The sequence below is a fragment of the Elephas maximus genome, chromosome 23 (genome assembly GCF_024166365.1).
Source record: "Elephas maximus indicus isolate mEleMax1 chromosome 23, mEleMax1 primary haplotype, whole genome shotgun sequence".
NCBI classification, from domain to species: Eukaryota; Metazoa; Chordata; class Mammalia; order Proboscidea; family Elephantidae; genus Elephas; species Elephas maximus.
Window position 1 is genome coordinate 79,428,214 of NC_064841.1, and position 14,025 is coordinate 79,442,238.

Here is a 14,025-nt window from a genome sequence, read left to right on the forward strand (position 1 = left end):
CCTCCCATCCCCCAAACATAGAACCTTGGCCCTTTTTTGGCTCCTCGCCTGGCTCCCCATGCTTTTTGCCTCAATTCCCTCTTATAATCTCCCCCCCATCCTCTCCTTACATGGCCACCAACACCATTCACCTCATCTCATGACTCCCATTTTCTATCCTCTTCATTTTTATTATGCTTTTCTGATCTTTGTATTGCACACTTAGGCTATTTCATAGCAGTCTTGCTCTCTGCCTTTGGTGTCACACCCCTTTTAGTGTCACCCCACCCCTTTGGTGTCATCCCTCACCTTTGGTGTCGCCCCCCCCCTTTGGCGTTGCCCCTTGCCTTTGGTGTTACATCCCCCCACCTTTGGTGTCACCCCTCAGCTAGCCTTTGACACTGGGCTCCTTCAGAGAACTGCAGTGATTGGATCTCCCCAGCACGAAACCTTTGATATCTACCCCACCCCCACCACTTGGAGGTTAAGATCTAAACTCTGAAACTTGGGGGTGAATCTTTCCCAGTGTCAGCTTATACCTCTTCCCTGTGTTGTTGTTGTGAGGTGCTGTCGAGTTGCTTCCAACTTATAGTGACCCTACAGAACAGAGTAGAACTGCCCCATAGGGTTTCGAAGGAGCAGCTGGTAGATTCGAACCGCTGACCTTTTGGTTTGCAGCCAAGCTCTTAACCACTGTGCCATCAGGGCTCCCCTGTAGAACCCTTCTATTTCAGCTAGCCTGGCCTATTCCCCATTTTACAAACAGCTGCACCCTGCTGCCTTAAGTCTTTTACACAAACTGGGATCTGGGATCTGTACTTAGAATGTATTCTCCCTGACTTTTCCTTCCTACTCTCCCTACCAAAACCCTGCCAGTCCTTCAAGGCCCAGATAAATTCCTCCACCCGCAACGAAGTCTTCCTTGATGCAATTCCTACCTCTTGTTCTTACGTACTTTGTGCTCCTGGACCAGTTGCATTTATCTGCCTTCTTCTCTGAAGGGTTGTGGGCAACAAATGAGAGGGGCTAAATGACAGTCCTGACGTGGGGTTGTTTGTAGCACCCCATGGGATTCCAGCGCAAAGATAACTGAAGAATTTCACTTCTAGTAAATACCTGGAGGTCAGGCACATGGTTTTCTTCATTTTTCTAGTCCTTGTAGCACCTCCTGGCGCATACATGCATAAATGCTCAACAAATGCCATTGGGCGAGTGTTCGGTTTGGGAATGAAGTGACTGTATGGAGCTGTAGGAGAGAATGTCTCCAGCCATTAATAAAACTCTCTTCCTGCCACCACCATTAACAGGAAGCAACCATTCAGAATTCTAGAGCAGTGCTGTCCAGTGAAACTTACTGCACTGTCCAGTATGGTGGCCACTAGCCACGTGTGGCTATTGAGCACTTGATATGTGGCTAGTATGACTTAGGAACTGGATTTTTTATTTTATTCAAATTTAATTAAATTAGATTTAAACTTACATAGCCACATATGGCTGAAGGCTGCTGTAATGGACTTGCTCAGTTCTAGAATGTCAGTCTCCTTTGTTGTTCTTATTAGTTGCCACCAAGTCGGCTTAGACTCATGGCAACCTGACGTATAACAGAACTAAATGTTCCTCAGTCCTGCGCCACCTTCATGATCATGGTTTGTTTGAGATCATTGTCATGGCTGTTGTGTCTGTCCATCTCATTGAGGGTTTCCCTCATTTTTGTTAGCCCTCTGCTTTAACAGACAGGGTGTCTTTTTCTAGCATAAAGGACTCTGTCTTCTTGCAGCCTGGGATTCTTGGGTTCTCAAATTCAGAAAAATAGTTGTACATACTGAGAAGCAGTTACTTCTCTTGGCCTCTTTACCTTTAAGAAAGAAAGACTCTATTGGTTCAGGGCCAGGAAATCTAAGCACAAAGTATAGAACAGAAAAGAAGCCAAATGCCCATTAAATACACCGGAGGTGTCGGTTCCCAGCGCTTAGACCCCAGCATCGCCAGGAGCTGAGTGGAACTAGGCACACTGGGTACTGACAAGCGTGCACACCCAGCTCTGCCTGGGCAAATCTCTGAGCTACTTCTGTTTTTAAGATCTACATGGAACATGTCTGCTGACATAAGCTTGGAACTGACTTTCCCCTTTGATCCTTGTAACCCCAAAATTCAGAGTGAAAAAAAACTTATTCTAAGTACTTTAGCAATAGATATACACAGACAGGCATCTTTATGAGGTCCCCCCCAACAGTCCCTGGCCATATCTCTCTAGAGGGTTCAGAGGACAGAGCAGAATCTGAGACTGGAATAAACTGAGGGCAAATACTGAGCCCTGTCACTTCTGGCTTCTGACAAAAGCTAATGAAACTGAAGGCTTCGAAAAACCGTCCAGACAGAGGAAACAGCGAGTGCAAATGCCCTGAGGTAAAAAGAATGAAGAGATTTCCTTTTATGTCCGTCTGATTTGTGATGGAGAGAGCGTTCCATAAATCTCCTTATTCCCCTGCTGCCTGGCTCGAATTTGAGCCACACATCTAAGGGTCTCATTACCAAAACCAAACACTCATTGCTGTCAAGTCAATTCCAACTCATAGGACAGTTTAGAACTGTCCCATAGGGTTTCCAAGCTGTAAGCCAAGGCTATACAGGAGCAGACTGCCGCATCTTTCTCCCGTGGAGGAGCTAGGGGATTCAAACCGCTAACCTTTCGGTTGCAGCTGAGCACTTAGCCACTGTGCCACCAGGGCCCCTACAGGGCCTCATTAGGTGCTGAATTGTTTTAGAATTGACCGTGTTCCATAATCTCCACCCAGGAACAACCCCATTGGCGTAAGGTTCTGTGTATTAGAATAGGCAACTTTATCATAGGCAGTTGATAGGTGATCCTCACCCATAAAAGAGAAACCTGAAGTACTGATTTTTAAGCCCATTTCTCTTCTGAGATTTCGTAATATTACGGGTACATAGTAATTCAAGAAGTCATTATTACACACCTGCTGTGTACAAGAGAATGGTGATGGCACTGGAACAGCTAAAATAATGCCGGAGCACGGCCTTGGTCTCAAGGAGGTGAGACACGGACGGTACACCAGTGGCAAGTGGTAAATGGCTCAGGTGGCACTGTGGAAGCAGAGAACGTCTCAGAGTGAGGAAGCTTCTCCTGGTGAAAGAGACTTGGAGAGGGCTTATAAAGGAAGCGGGGTTGAATCTTGAGGGGTGGGGCGATTTGGAGGTACGAATTTGAAGAGAGGGGAGCTAGGAGCATGCATGAAGGGTCAGGGCTAATTTTGTGCAGTGGAGCATGGTAGGACTAAAAAGCCAGGAGATAGATTGGGGAATCTGCTCCAGGAAGGCCTGAGTGCCAGGCTAAGGGATTCTAAGACTGTTCTGATCTGGTCTGGAAAAATAGGGGAAAGTTAGCCACAATCTGTAGGGGGCTGACGGCAGCCTAGACTTAGGGAAGGGTGGTCACTGAGAGACGTGTAGGCCTTGGACTGAAGCGTTGTCCCAAGCCCCATGTGCCTTGGGCAGATCATTCATTTCTCGGTACCTCAGTTTCCTTGTCATAAATGAGGGTTTAGGACTGCATCGTTCTCTTGTCCTTTCCAGCTGTAATGCTGTGTCTGCTTTCATGCCCATCACAGGCACGTGATGAACGAGCTCCTGGAAACGGAGCGGGCGTATGTGGAGGAGCTTCTGTGTGTCCTTGAGGTGAGCTTGCCCTTGGGGACTAGCTGGCTATGTTCCTGCCACCCACGCCTCACTCATGGGCTGGGCTCATTTTTGCCCTGTGTAAGTTCAGTTTTTAAGTTAGTGCTCAGAAATGAGAGCTTATGTCCACCAAAAGCATGTGGAAGAGTGTTCATAGCAACTTTATGTATAATAGCCAAAAACTGTAAGCAACTGAATGGCCATCAGCAGGACCAGGGGGAAGATGGGCTGAGGTGCACTTACACAGTGGACTACACTACACAGCAATGAGAGAGCTGGTGCTGCACACAGCTGCGGACGGACCTCACAAACATGAGGAGGACCAGAAGAAATCAGACAGAAAATACACACTGTGCGGTTCTGTGTAGATGAGGTTCAAGGACAAGTAAAATCAATCCAGGGTGAACAGGTCAGATGGTGTTACCTCTGTGATGGTCTGTTGACTGAGAAGGGGCACGAAGGAGCCTTCTGGGTGCTGGAAAGGCTCCGTCTTGGCCAGGGTGTTAGTACATGGGTGTATACATATGTAAAAACTCATTAGGCCTGTACATAGGGCTTATGCCTGTTATATGAATTATACCACTGTTAAAAAGGTTAAAAGGGGAGAAGGATGGAATGCCCTGCTTCCAGAAAAAATTGATGATGTTTGGAATTCATTCATAGTTTATGGATGTATATTTTGATAACCACCTTGGAATTAATCAGTGAATAAATAGGAAGTGGGTTAGCTTTTTAAAAGCTGAGATAATGCGAGTTAACCCTGCTAGCCAACCACGTGTGTCAGAGTAGAACCATGCCCCATAGTGTTTTCAGTGAGTGGTTTTCCAGAGGTGGATCACGAGGCCTTTCTCCCGAGAAGCCCCTGGGTGGACTCAAACCTCCAGTCTTTCAGGTTACAGCCAAACACCTTAACTATTTGCACCACGCGGGGACTCCAGCCCTGCTAGCCAATCAAGCCGAAATTCCTGGTGGGATTTCACGTTGCAGGGCTGAGTCAGGCTGCTTTTAAAACGACCCATGTCTCTGCTTGTCAGCTGCAGTTCAGAATTTCCTCACTGGCCTCTTTTCTGCTTTCACAGGGTTACGCTGCTGAGATGGATAACCCCTTAATGATGCATCTCATTTCAACAAGCCTTCAAAATAAGAAAGATGTCTTATTTGGAAATATGGAAGAAATCTATCACTTTCATAACAGGTTAGAGGCCCTGCCTCTTTTCACACACACTTGCTCTTACTTGCCTTAAAAGCATCCTTCAAGGAGCTGAAACTAAAATGAGTTATGTTTTGCTGATGAATCTGTCTTGTCTTCCTCCCTTAAAGGGTGGTAGACTCAAGGAAAAGCTATAGACACAAGTAATGGAGTCGAGGTGTGACATGCCAGAGTGCCTTTCCTGAGTGCCTGAGTGGCACCGCTGCCTTGCTGACTCATGTGCGGGGGCTGGCTGAATTATAAATGAGCCTCCGCCGGCCTGTCTCCTCACCATGGAGGAGCTGGCGCTGGGCCGTCTCTTAAGTGCATGTCTCCCTTGTCGGTGCAGCAAGGTAGAACCAGCCCTGCTCCACTCATGTCTTGCTCCTGTCCTGCGGGGTAAGCAGAAATCAGGACTGCCTGGAAATGCATGCATTTGGCACTTTGGGGAGGCACTGAATGCCAGACACTTAGCAAGACCCCTTTTCTTCCCAAGCCTGGGCTTGTAAAAGATGGCGACATGAGAAGCTCCTTTCTTCCCATGCTCCCCTCCTGAGAGCGGGCCGGGGGCGGGGGGGCAGTATTTGTCCTCTGATAGCAATTTTTGGCCTCATCATGGCTTTTGGAAAACTATCAATGACCCTTCTTGAGTTGCTTATCCTTTGCTCTTCCCAGCAATTGTATTGTCTTCTTTAATACAATTTATGGGAGCTTATGAAGGAGACAAATGGTTAGGAATACCGAGAGCAAGGGGAAACAGATACGTATACTGCAGATTACTTGTCTCCTAAAAAGAAAGCCAACTGTGAGTGAACCCACGCCACACACCAGCCCTGCTGTCCTGGGACATGGTGTACCCCGCCTTGGGACCAAGGAGCCTACCAGATCGTGAGAATCGGGGCTCCCCACCCTCCTCTGGACTTGAAGAAAACTTCAAGGGCACTTGGGACTTCTGTTTCATTCGCATCTCTCACCCCACCCATTTATGGAGAAAGTAGTGCGTCATCAGCTGAACCCAACCCCAGGAACCCTTCTCTTCCCACACATGTTGTGGAAAACCTTGGGAATTAAAATCAGCAGGTAGCCTGCTTCTGTCCTCTTGGCTCCTGGCACTGGTGTCTTGACTAAGTCCCCCTAGTGGTTTGAAGACGTCATACTGTTCTGGGTGCAGTTGAATCAATTCCGACTCATGGCGACCTGATGCAACAGAGAAGAGCTTCCCCAAAGGGTTTTCTAGGCTGTAATCTTTATGGGAGCAGATTACCAGGTCTTTCCCCCATGGAGCCAGTGGTGGGTTAGAACAACCAACCTTTTGTTAGCAACCAAACACTTAACCAGTATGTCACCCAGGGCTCCTTAAAATATAGTACTAATGTCTGTGAATTTATCCTTGGGGAGCTTTCTTGCAGTGGGAGTTTACCCCTGGATGAATGGATGCAGGTCAGAAATTTAGGGGTGCAAATTCAGCACTTGAGCTCAGAAGCAAATTCTATGCAGTGGATATCTCCTGGGTCAGAGCACAACTTCCGGGCTGTGACTGGAGAAAACCCACCACAGCCAGTTGCTTAACCTCTGTGATAGGACGAGGGGACTGGACTTCCAGAACCTCTGGACGCTTCTGTCTCTGATGGTCTGTGCCCATGACTTCTTTTGTTTCTGGGGTGGGTGGGTGGGTGTGTGTATGTGTTTATGACTTCTTTACATACTTCCTTATCCTGTATGTTTGTGCTGATATAAAAAGAGCTCTCTTCAACTTTGGTGTGAATTCCACATGCCAGAAACATAGAGGGAAATCCAGACTGGCTTTTGGGTTTGTTTACCTGAGAGTTTTACTGGAATCAGGGTTACTGAGAGTGACAGATACGGACTGCACGTTTCTTGACTTGTCCAGAGTAAAAAATAGAAGTCTCCCAGAATATGTTTATTAATTTGTTATTATAGATGCCATTTTATTCAGTTGGTTTTCCTATGACCAATAAAAGCTTTCTTTGTCTAGAATATTCCTGAGAGAACTGGAAAATTATATAGACTGCCCAGAACTGGTTGGAAGGTGTTTCCTAGGAAGGGTATGTATGTTTTTTAATGTGTATATTCTCATGCCTTACTTCCTGAAATTATTAAGTAATATTTACTTTAAATTCTGTTATAGTTCCCATTCCAACCAGCTGATATTACAAGGTTGGAATGTTTTGAATTTGGCTGGGATGACATAATACTTTTTGGTAGGGCCAAAGATCACACTTTATTTGTTTTTTAAGCCCAATAATTAATTCAAAAAAGAAAAAGTATAAAACACAAAGATTTCATGTTATATAGTATGTTAAGTTTGGACTGCAAGCTTTAGATAAAGCTGAACTTTTTGCGTATGTTTTTCCTTCCACTAGTTAAGACTTCCATCATTCATTGAGTCCCTTGACCTCTCTGCTGGTCTGGGGCCCTCCTTTGAGAACTACAGACTTACAGATGGTTCTCCCCACTTTAATTCTCAAATCGCATCAAGAAACGTACCAATGGCTGGGTTCAATCAAAACATAGCCTGGTGCCCCCTTCCCTTCTGCCTCTCAGTACCAGTTCATTATAAAGAGTCCCCGCCTCTTGCTTCTTCATTTCATGAAAATTACTTCAGTTCACTGCTGTTAATAGCTATATTTTCTGTATTTTTAGACCAGCAGTTTATGACAGTCAGCATAATGGGATAACATAGAACCGTGTGCAGGTGATAAAAAAAATTCCTGGTGGCACAGTGTTTAACTGCTCAGCTACTAACCAAAAGGCTGGCAGTTCTAACCCGGCCAGTGGCTCCACAGGAGAAAGACCTGGCAGTCTTCTGTAAAGATTACAGCCTAGAAAACCCTATGGGACAATTTCTGCTGTGTCACACGGGGCTGCTATGAGCTGGAATCAACTCAACAGCACCCAGCAACAATAATGGCTTCCAAAGTGTTTTCACAAACCTCTCGTTTTATCTGACCTTTCCAACAGCCCCGTGAAGAAGGCGGGATGCTACTATTTCAAAGATGAAAAAAGGAAGGGGCCACTAGGTTATGTTTCGATTGAGTCTACCTGTTGGTGCGTTTCTTGATGCAATTTGAGAATTAAAGCGGGGAGAACCATCTGTAGGTCTGTGGTTCTCAAAGTAGGGCCCCAGACCAGCAACGTCCACGTCTCCTGGAAATACGTTAGAAAAGCAGATTCTCAGGCCCCACCCCAGACCTGCTGATCAGAGCCTGTGGTGGGAGATGGGGACAGGTCTGAGCTGTAACAAGCCTGCCCGGGAATTCTGATGCACCTTCATGTTTGAGAACCTCTGCTGCAGCCTGACCTCTGGAAATTCTTTTCTTAAAAAACAGCAAGTCTGTCGTCGGGCCTGCATATATTTTTAAACAGCCTACTGTTCTTATGGCAAAAAGCCAGCTATCTTGAGCTGATTTTTTATAATAAGAGAGATAATGGGATGAAAGCAGACCTAAGAAATGAGCCTAGCTGCCCAGAGAGTGAGTGATATGGCTGGCGTCTGAGATGGAGAGGGTGCATCCAATTCAAGGCAGAGCCCAAAACAGGGCACTGAGGTGAAGGAAAGAGCGAGTTCTTGTTCACCTCCTTGCGTATATTCCACGTCACTCCACATTTACCCTGGGGTTTGTGCAGTTTGCTGATATTGACCGTAGCTTGTCATCAGCAAGACTGTGGGGCAGCCAGCCAGCCAGAGGCTGTCCAAGCCCCAGTGTTCTATTTTCATGCCCACTTTTCAGCCAGTAGGTGTGTTCCAGCTGCCCTGGAGCTTTCAGTAGTGAATGATGATAAAGGCTTATTGCTCAGAACCACTTTAGAAAGTGAAAGTCCAGGCCAGGAGTGGCTCTGATGTGAGGGGAGGAGACTGACACAGTGGGCATTGCTGATGGAGGCTGAGTCTGGTTGTTCAGGCTGAAAATGAAACGTGATGAAAGTCACACACTGGAGCTCCAGCACAAACCCTGCCCTCAGAACCACACGTGCCCCAGAAACGCACGGGGGCAACTGCATTTCACATGGAAGGCATAGGTCTGTTTCGGCAAAATAACCCATGTAATTTAGAAAACTGCCAGAGAAGACACTGGAAGTTTATTTTTTTTTCAACTGATTTCATCTTTTAGGACAGTTTTAGATTTACAGAAAAATTATGCAGAAAGTACAGACAGTTCCCGCATACCACTCTCCCTGCACCGATTCTCCTGTTATCAACATCTTGCATTTGTGTGGTCTATTTTTTTACAACTGATGAGCCAATATTGATACATTATTATTAACTTAATACAAAACCAGTTGCCTTTGGGTCAATTGCAGCTTGCGGCCACCCCACGTGTGTCAGAGTAGAACTGTGCTCCATAGGGTTTTCAGTGGCTGGTTTTTCAAAAAAAAAAAAAAAAAAATCACCAGGCCTCTCTTCCAAGGTGCCTCTGCAGAGGTGAACTCAACCCTCCAACCTTTTGGTTAACAGCCAAGTGCATTACTGTCTGGACGACCCAGGGTCTCTTAAAGGCCATAGTTCACACGAGGATTCCTTCTTTGTGTTGTCCAACCCTCATGGGTTCTGGCAGATGCACAGTGCCATGTGTCCAATGTTACAGTATCACACAGAACTGTTTCATTTCCTAAAAACGTCCTGAGCACCACCTACTTGTGCCTTCTTCCCTCCCCCTAAATAATTAAAAAGCGGTAGCTGAGCAATCTGCCTTAATGTACGCGTCTTTGAGATAATCTTACGTGGCAGAACCTATCCCCACTATACAACCATTCACTGTAAAGTCCATTGCATGGTCAGGGGTCAGGGAATTTCTTTATCTGGAAACCAACAAGACCATTTAACAAAGGAGTTTTCAGCTCATACAGTGGGCATCACAGTTCGCTAGTCTGCTGTAAAAGTAGTTTCTGATAATTGTATAACATGAGATGCTTTACCTGCTAAGACGTTTTGTAACACGTGGGTATTTGTCCTTTCTGGCACAGATGGAGGAGTTTCAGGTTTATGAGAAGTATTGTCAAAACAAACCCCGGTCAGAGAGCCTCTGGAGACAGTGCTCTGACTGTCCCTTTTTTCAGGTATGTTTCTGAAGACATGTTTCAGGTATGTTTCCTTAGAGTAAATAAAGAATAATGAAAATGGTCTAAACCACAGATTGTTTTATTGGTTACAGGAATGCCAGAAGAAATTGGACCACAAGCTGAGCTTGGATTCTTACTTGCTGAAGCCTGTTCAAAGAATAACCAAGTATCAGTTATTGCTCAAGGTGAGCATCCCCACAGGGCAGTCACATGTTGGTCAAAATCTAAACCAAAAGGACAAGGCTCTTCGCAGCCTGGCCCCACCCTGTCACGTCCAGCTTAGCTGCTGTCTGACCCTTTCCCCGGCACTCTGCAACACTCACACTGCTGTATCTGCCACCTGCCCTCAAGACCTCCAGTGCTGTTCCTTGGGTCCTGGGAACAGGCTTCTTCCCTCTGAACCTCTACTTCCCTGCTTTGAGTACCACCTTCTCTGAGCCACTTTCTTCCAGTGTCTGTTACAGCCCCTATGGGCTGCTGTTGTTAGCTGCCACCGAGTTGGCCCTCTGCTCACAGCAACTTCATGTGCAATGGAACAAAATGCTACCTGACCCTGTGCCGTCCCCATGATGGGTTGCAGAGTGGACCAGTGTGATCTATGTTTTCTTTGGCTGATTTTCAGAAGTAGATTTGCCAGACCTTTCTTCCTAGTCTGTCTTAGTGTGGAAGCCCCACTGAAACTGTTCAGCATCATAGCAACATGCAAGCCTCCACTGACAGATGGGTGGCGGCTGCACTTGAGGTGCATTGGCCAGGAATTGAACCTAAGTCTCCCACGTGGAAGGCAAGAATTCTACCACTGAACCACCAGTGAACCCTATTGTGGGCTAGCCATTGTAAAGGCATCAGGGATACAGAGGTCAGCTAAAACAGACAGAAACCCCCACCCTCCCAGAGTACATGTTCCAGTGAATTTCCAGCCATCTGTACTGTGATCCTGTGCTTGTACTTCAGCCTTTCCCCTGCAGTGAGTCACTCCAGGGCAGGGGCTGTGCCCTCTATATCTTTGTTGGCACTAGCAAAGGCAACTCAGTAAACCCTGACTCAGTGAATGAATGGATGTGCAGATAGAAATATTTAACAGTAAGATTTTTTTCCAGGGTGTCAGAATTGAAAGGTAAAAGCAATTGGTTTAAAAGTGGGGAAATGATGAGCACTGGGAGAGATTAGTCTGTAATTTACTGAGGCCCTCTTAAGCCGTTTCATGGCAGAAAACAGCTTGCAGCTTTGCCCATTTGGCCAGGGTCAGAATTGCATGTGGATGTCCACCCTCGGGAGAGTGGGCACGCTGAGCTGTACACTTGCCAGGCACTTCTGTGTGTTTGACTCGTTTGGCCAAGTTCCTGATTTGCAGCATGCAAGCTCTTGGTATGGAGGAGGGGGCTAAGAAGAAGGCGGGCAGCGTAGCTTCCTGAGCTCTCCAAAGGCCAGCCAGGCCCCCCAGGCAAGAGTCTGCCATGTGAGAGAGGGGTGAGTGGGTGTGTGCATGTTGTACCAAGGTGCCAGTGCTGTTCCTCTCAGGTGATAGATTACCCAGGAAGCCACACTAAATATGGTAAGGACCCATCTTTGGAACCTACCCAAGGTCTGCATTTCTCAGGAGACTGTTGGTATCAGAGCATAAGAATTCAAACAGCTATATGACGAGTTGTGGGGTGAGTGTCCAGACGAGCTGGAATGTTTTTGGTCATGGGTGTGGAAGCGTGTCCTCATTCTCAACATCCCCCCTCAGGAAATGTTGAAATACAGCAAGAACTGTGAAGGGGCTGAGGACCTGCAGGAGGCACTGAGCTCCATCCTGGGGATCCTCAAGGCCGTCAATGACTCCATGCATCTGATTGCCATTACTGGCTATGATGTAAGTGACCCCACCAGTGGGAGCCCAGTGGGGGCCAGTGGACAGCGGCCGGGGGGAGCCGAGGACAATCCCCATGGCATTCAGGAACAGGAGTACTGACTTCCTCCAGAGGTCTCAGTACCACAAAAGATGCTAAGGAACATTGCTGGATGGGGCCCTCCAAAGAGCAGCCAGGTTGAGGACCACTGAACTGTGTGTGGAGCTGTGCTTCTTAAGCTTGAACATGCATACACATCACGTGGCCTGTGACTAAGATGCAGATTCTGATTCAGTAGGTCTGGGGTGGGGCCCGAGATTAACAGACCCCCAGATAAAGCTGATGCTGGAGCCTGCAGACCACGCTGGGAATGGCTAATGTGCAGAGAACATTGGAAAATGTTCACCCTTTGGCCCAAAGGCAACCTCTTGATGTTGACCCCCCTTTCCCTCCCCCTCCTCCTTCTCCATTGTTACTACTATCTGCCTCTCTGTAAGTCCACTCAGCACTCATTCTCGGTGTCAGATGTAGCTGTGACATGTGTCTGTGTTCCAGGGAAATCTTAGTGACCTGGGGAAGCTGCTGATGCAGGGCTCCTTCAGTGTCTGGACTGATCACAAGAAGGGCCACTCCAAGGTGAAGGACCTCGCCAGGTTTAAGCCAATGCAGCGGCACCTGTTCCTGCACGAGAAGGCTGTGCTCTTCTGCAAGAAGAGGGAAGAGAACGGGGAGGGGTATGAGAAAGCCCCTTCCTACAGCTACAAGCAGTCCTTAAGTGTGAGTCAAGGGCCTGTCTTCAACAACAACTGAACATTTGTCTACCAACCTAAAAGAGGAGAAATGTGCCACTCTGACACATTTTTAGGTTATAGTTAACACCTTGATCTTGAACTCTTAAAATTCTGATATTTGGATCTAGAAGTCCAGGGGTTTTTGGCATTCTTAGCCCCCACTCCAAAAATATGTCTGTCATTTAATTTGTGTGTTGACATCTTTTAAAGCCAAAATGGGTGCTCTTGTCATGCTCATTACGTCTCTTCCCCGATTTCGTCTTTCCCAGATGGCCGCTGTTGGCATAACGGAGAATGTGAAAGGAGACAATAAGAAATTTGAAATCTGGTATAACGCAAGAGAAGAAGTTTACATCATACAGGTCGGGGCCGCTTGTTTTTGTTTCTCAGCCAAGGTGTTAAGGTGTGAATTGAACCTCTTAAGGATTACTGATGAGAAGCATCTAATGAGAATTGGTGTTTAGAGTCTTGCATGAGGTTTCGACGTCCATAGGTCAGGATCAACCACGGTCCATGTAGGGGCACTGGCCTGGGCCATCTTTAACCTGAGTTGTACAGCTGTACCCAGGACAAAATACAGAGGAACATGCAATGTAGGAGTGCTTTACGTATACTAAAAGGAAGATGGGCTCCAGCCTATGCGGCCTCCCAGGGCCGTGTGTACCTCAAGCACAGGAGAGGACTAGCTAGCCCTGGACCACGTTACACATGCGTAGATCCAGATTCTTCTAGTAGGAAAGGGTATTCCTGGACCCTACCTGTGTGCTTTCTTGGTTGATGAGAGCGGGAAGTGGGTGGAGTTAAACGTGTATTCAGAACAGTGACCTTTAGGGGACTCTAGGGCAAAACCCAAGTGCTCCACCCATGATTGGGCTGGATGGATAGATGTGTCTCTTCTAGTTGCCTCTGAGTTACTGAATGGTTTGGCCTCAGGACTGATTGCCAACCCCGCCAGGATGTGGAGGGCTTGGCAGGGCCCAGGCCCCTGCACACTCTGCAGTCTTGCCCCCCAAGACAGCATGGCCCCAGGCTGAAGTGCCCACAGAGTTACAAGGAGGACACGGCCCTGGCTCTAGCACTGCCTTCTACCCCCGGCCAAAAGCACCTACATAAGTGACCCAGGGGAGCTGCCAGGAACCTAGTCAGGGGCTCTCTGGCTTCCGCAGGCTCAGTGTCTTCAGAGCCCAACTGCCTACCTGACAGTGGACGCTCAGGCCTGAGCCCAGGGGTCCTGTGTCCAGGCTCACACATGATATTGAGAACCTCGTGGTTCCTGGTCCAAGTGCCTTCTGCCTGGCAGCTTAGAGTCACTGATAAGATTTCCTTGTCACCTAAAAATAATGTCCACACAGCTTCCCAAAGAAACGTGCTTACTCTCAAGGTTTAGTTTATACCCGTGCAGTTTTAGACACTGCCATGGTTTAGCTGTTACACGGGTGTTGGTCCACTCACTCAG

General features: G+C 47.3%; 1 protein-coding gene across 12 annotated transcripts in view; it reads left to right on the plus strand.

The window, feature by feature from the left end:
• Positions 1 to 14,025, plus strand: part of MCF2L (MCF.2 cell line derived transforming sequence like) — a 333,538-nt gene that overhangs the window by 305,142 nt on the left and 14,371 nt on the right. For all 12 annotated transcript variants that reach the window (XM_049867599.1, XM_049867590.1, XM_049867593.1 and 9 more), the window contains 8 exons: positions 3,606 to 3,672; positions 4,752 to 4,867; positions 6,858 to 6,927; positions 9,848 to 9,940; positions 10,036 to 10,128; positions 11,676 to 11,801; positions 12,334 to 12,555; positions 12,839 to 12,931. In XM_049867599.1, the coding sequence (XP_049723556.1) occupies positions 3,606 to 3,672; positions 4,752 to 4,867; positions 6,858 to 6,927; positions 9,848 to 9,940; positions 10,036 to 10,128; positions 11,676 to 11,801; positions 12,334 to 12,555; positions 12,839 to 12,931 (880 nt within the window). The remainder of the gene's footprint in view (positions 1 to 3,605; positions 3,673 to 4,751; positions 4,868 to 6,857; positions 6,928 to 9,847; positions 9,941 to 10,035; positions 10,129 to 11,675; positions 11,802 to 12,333; positions 12,556 to 12,838; positions 12,932 to 14,025) is intronic.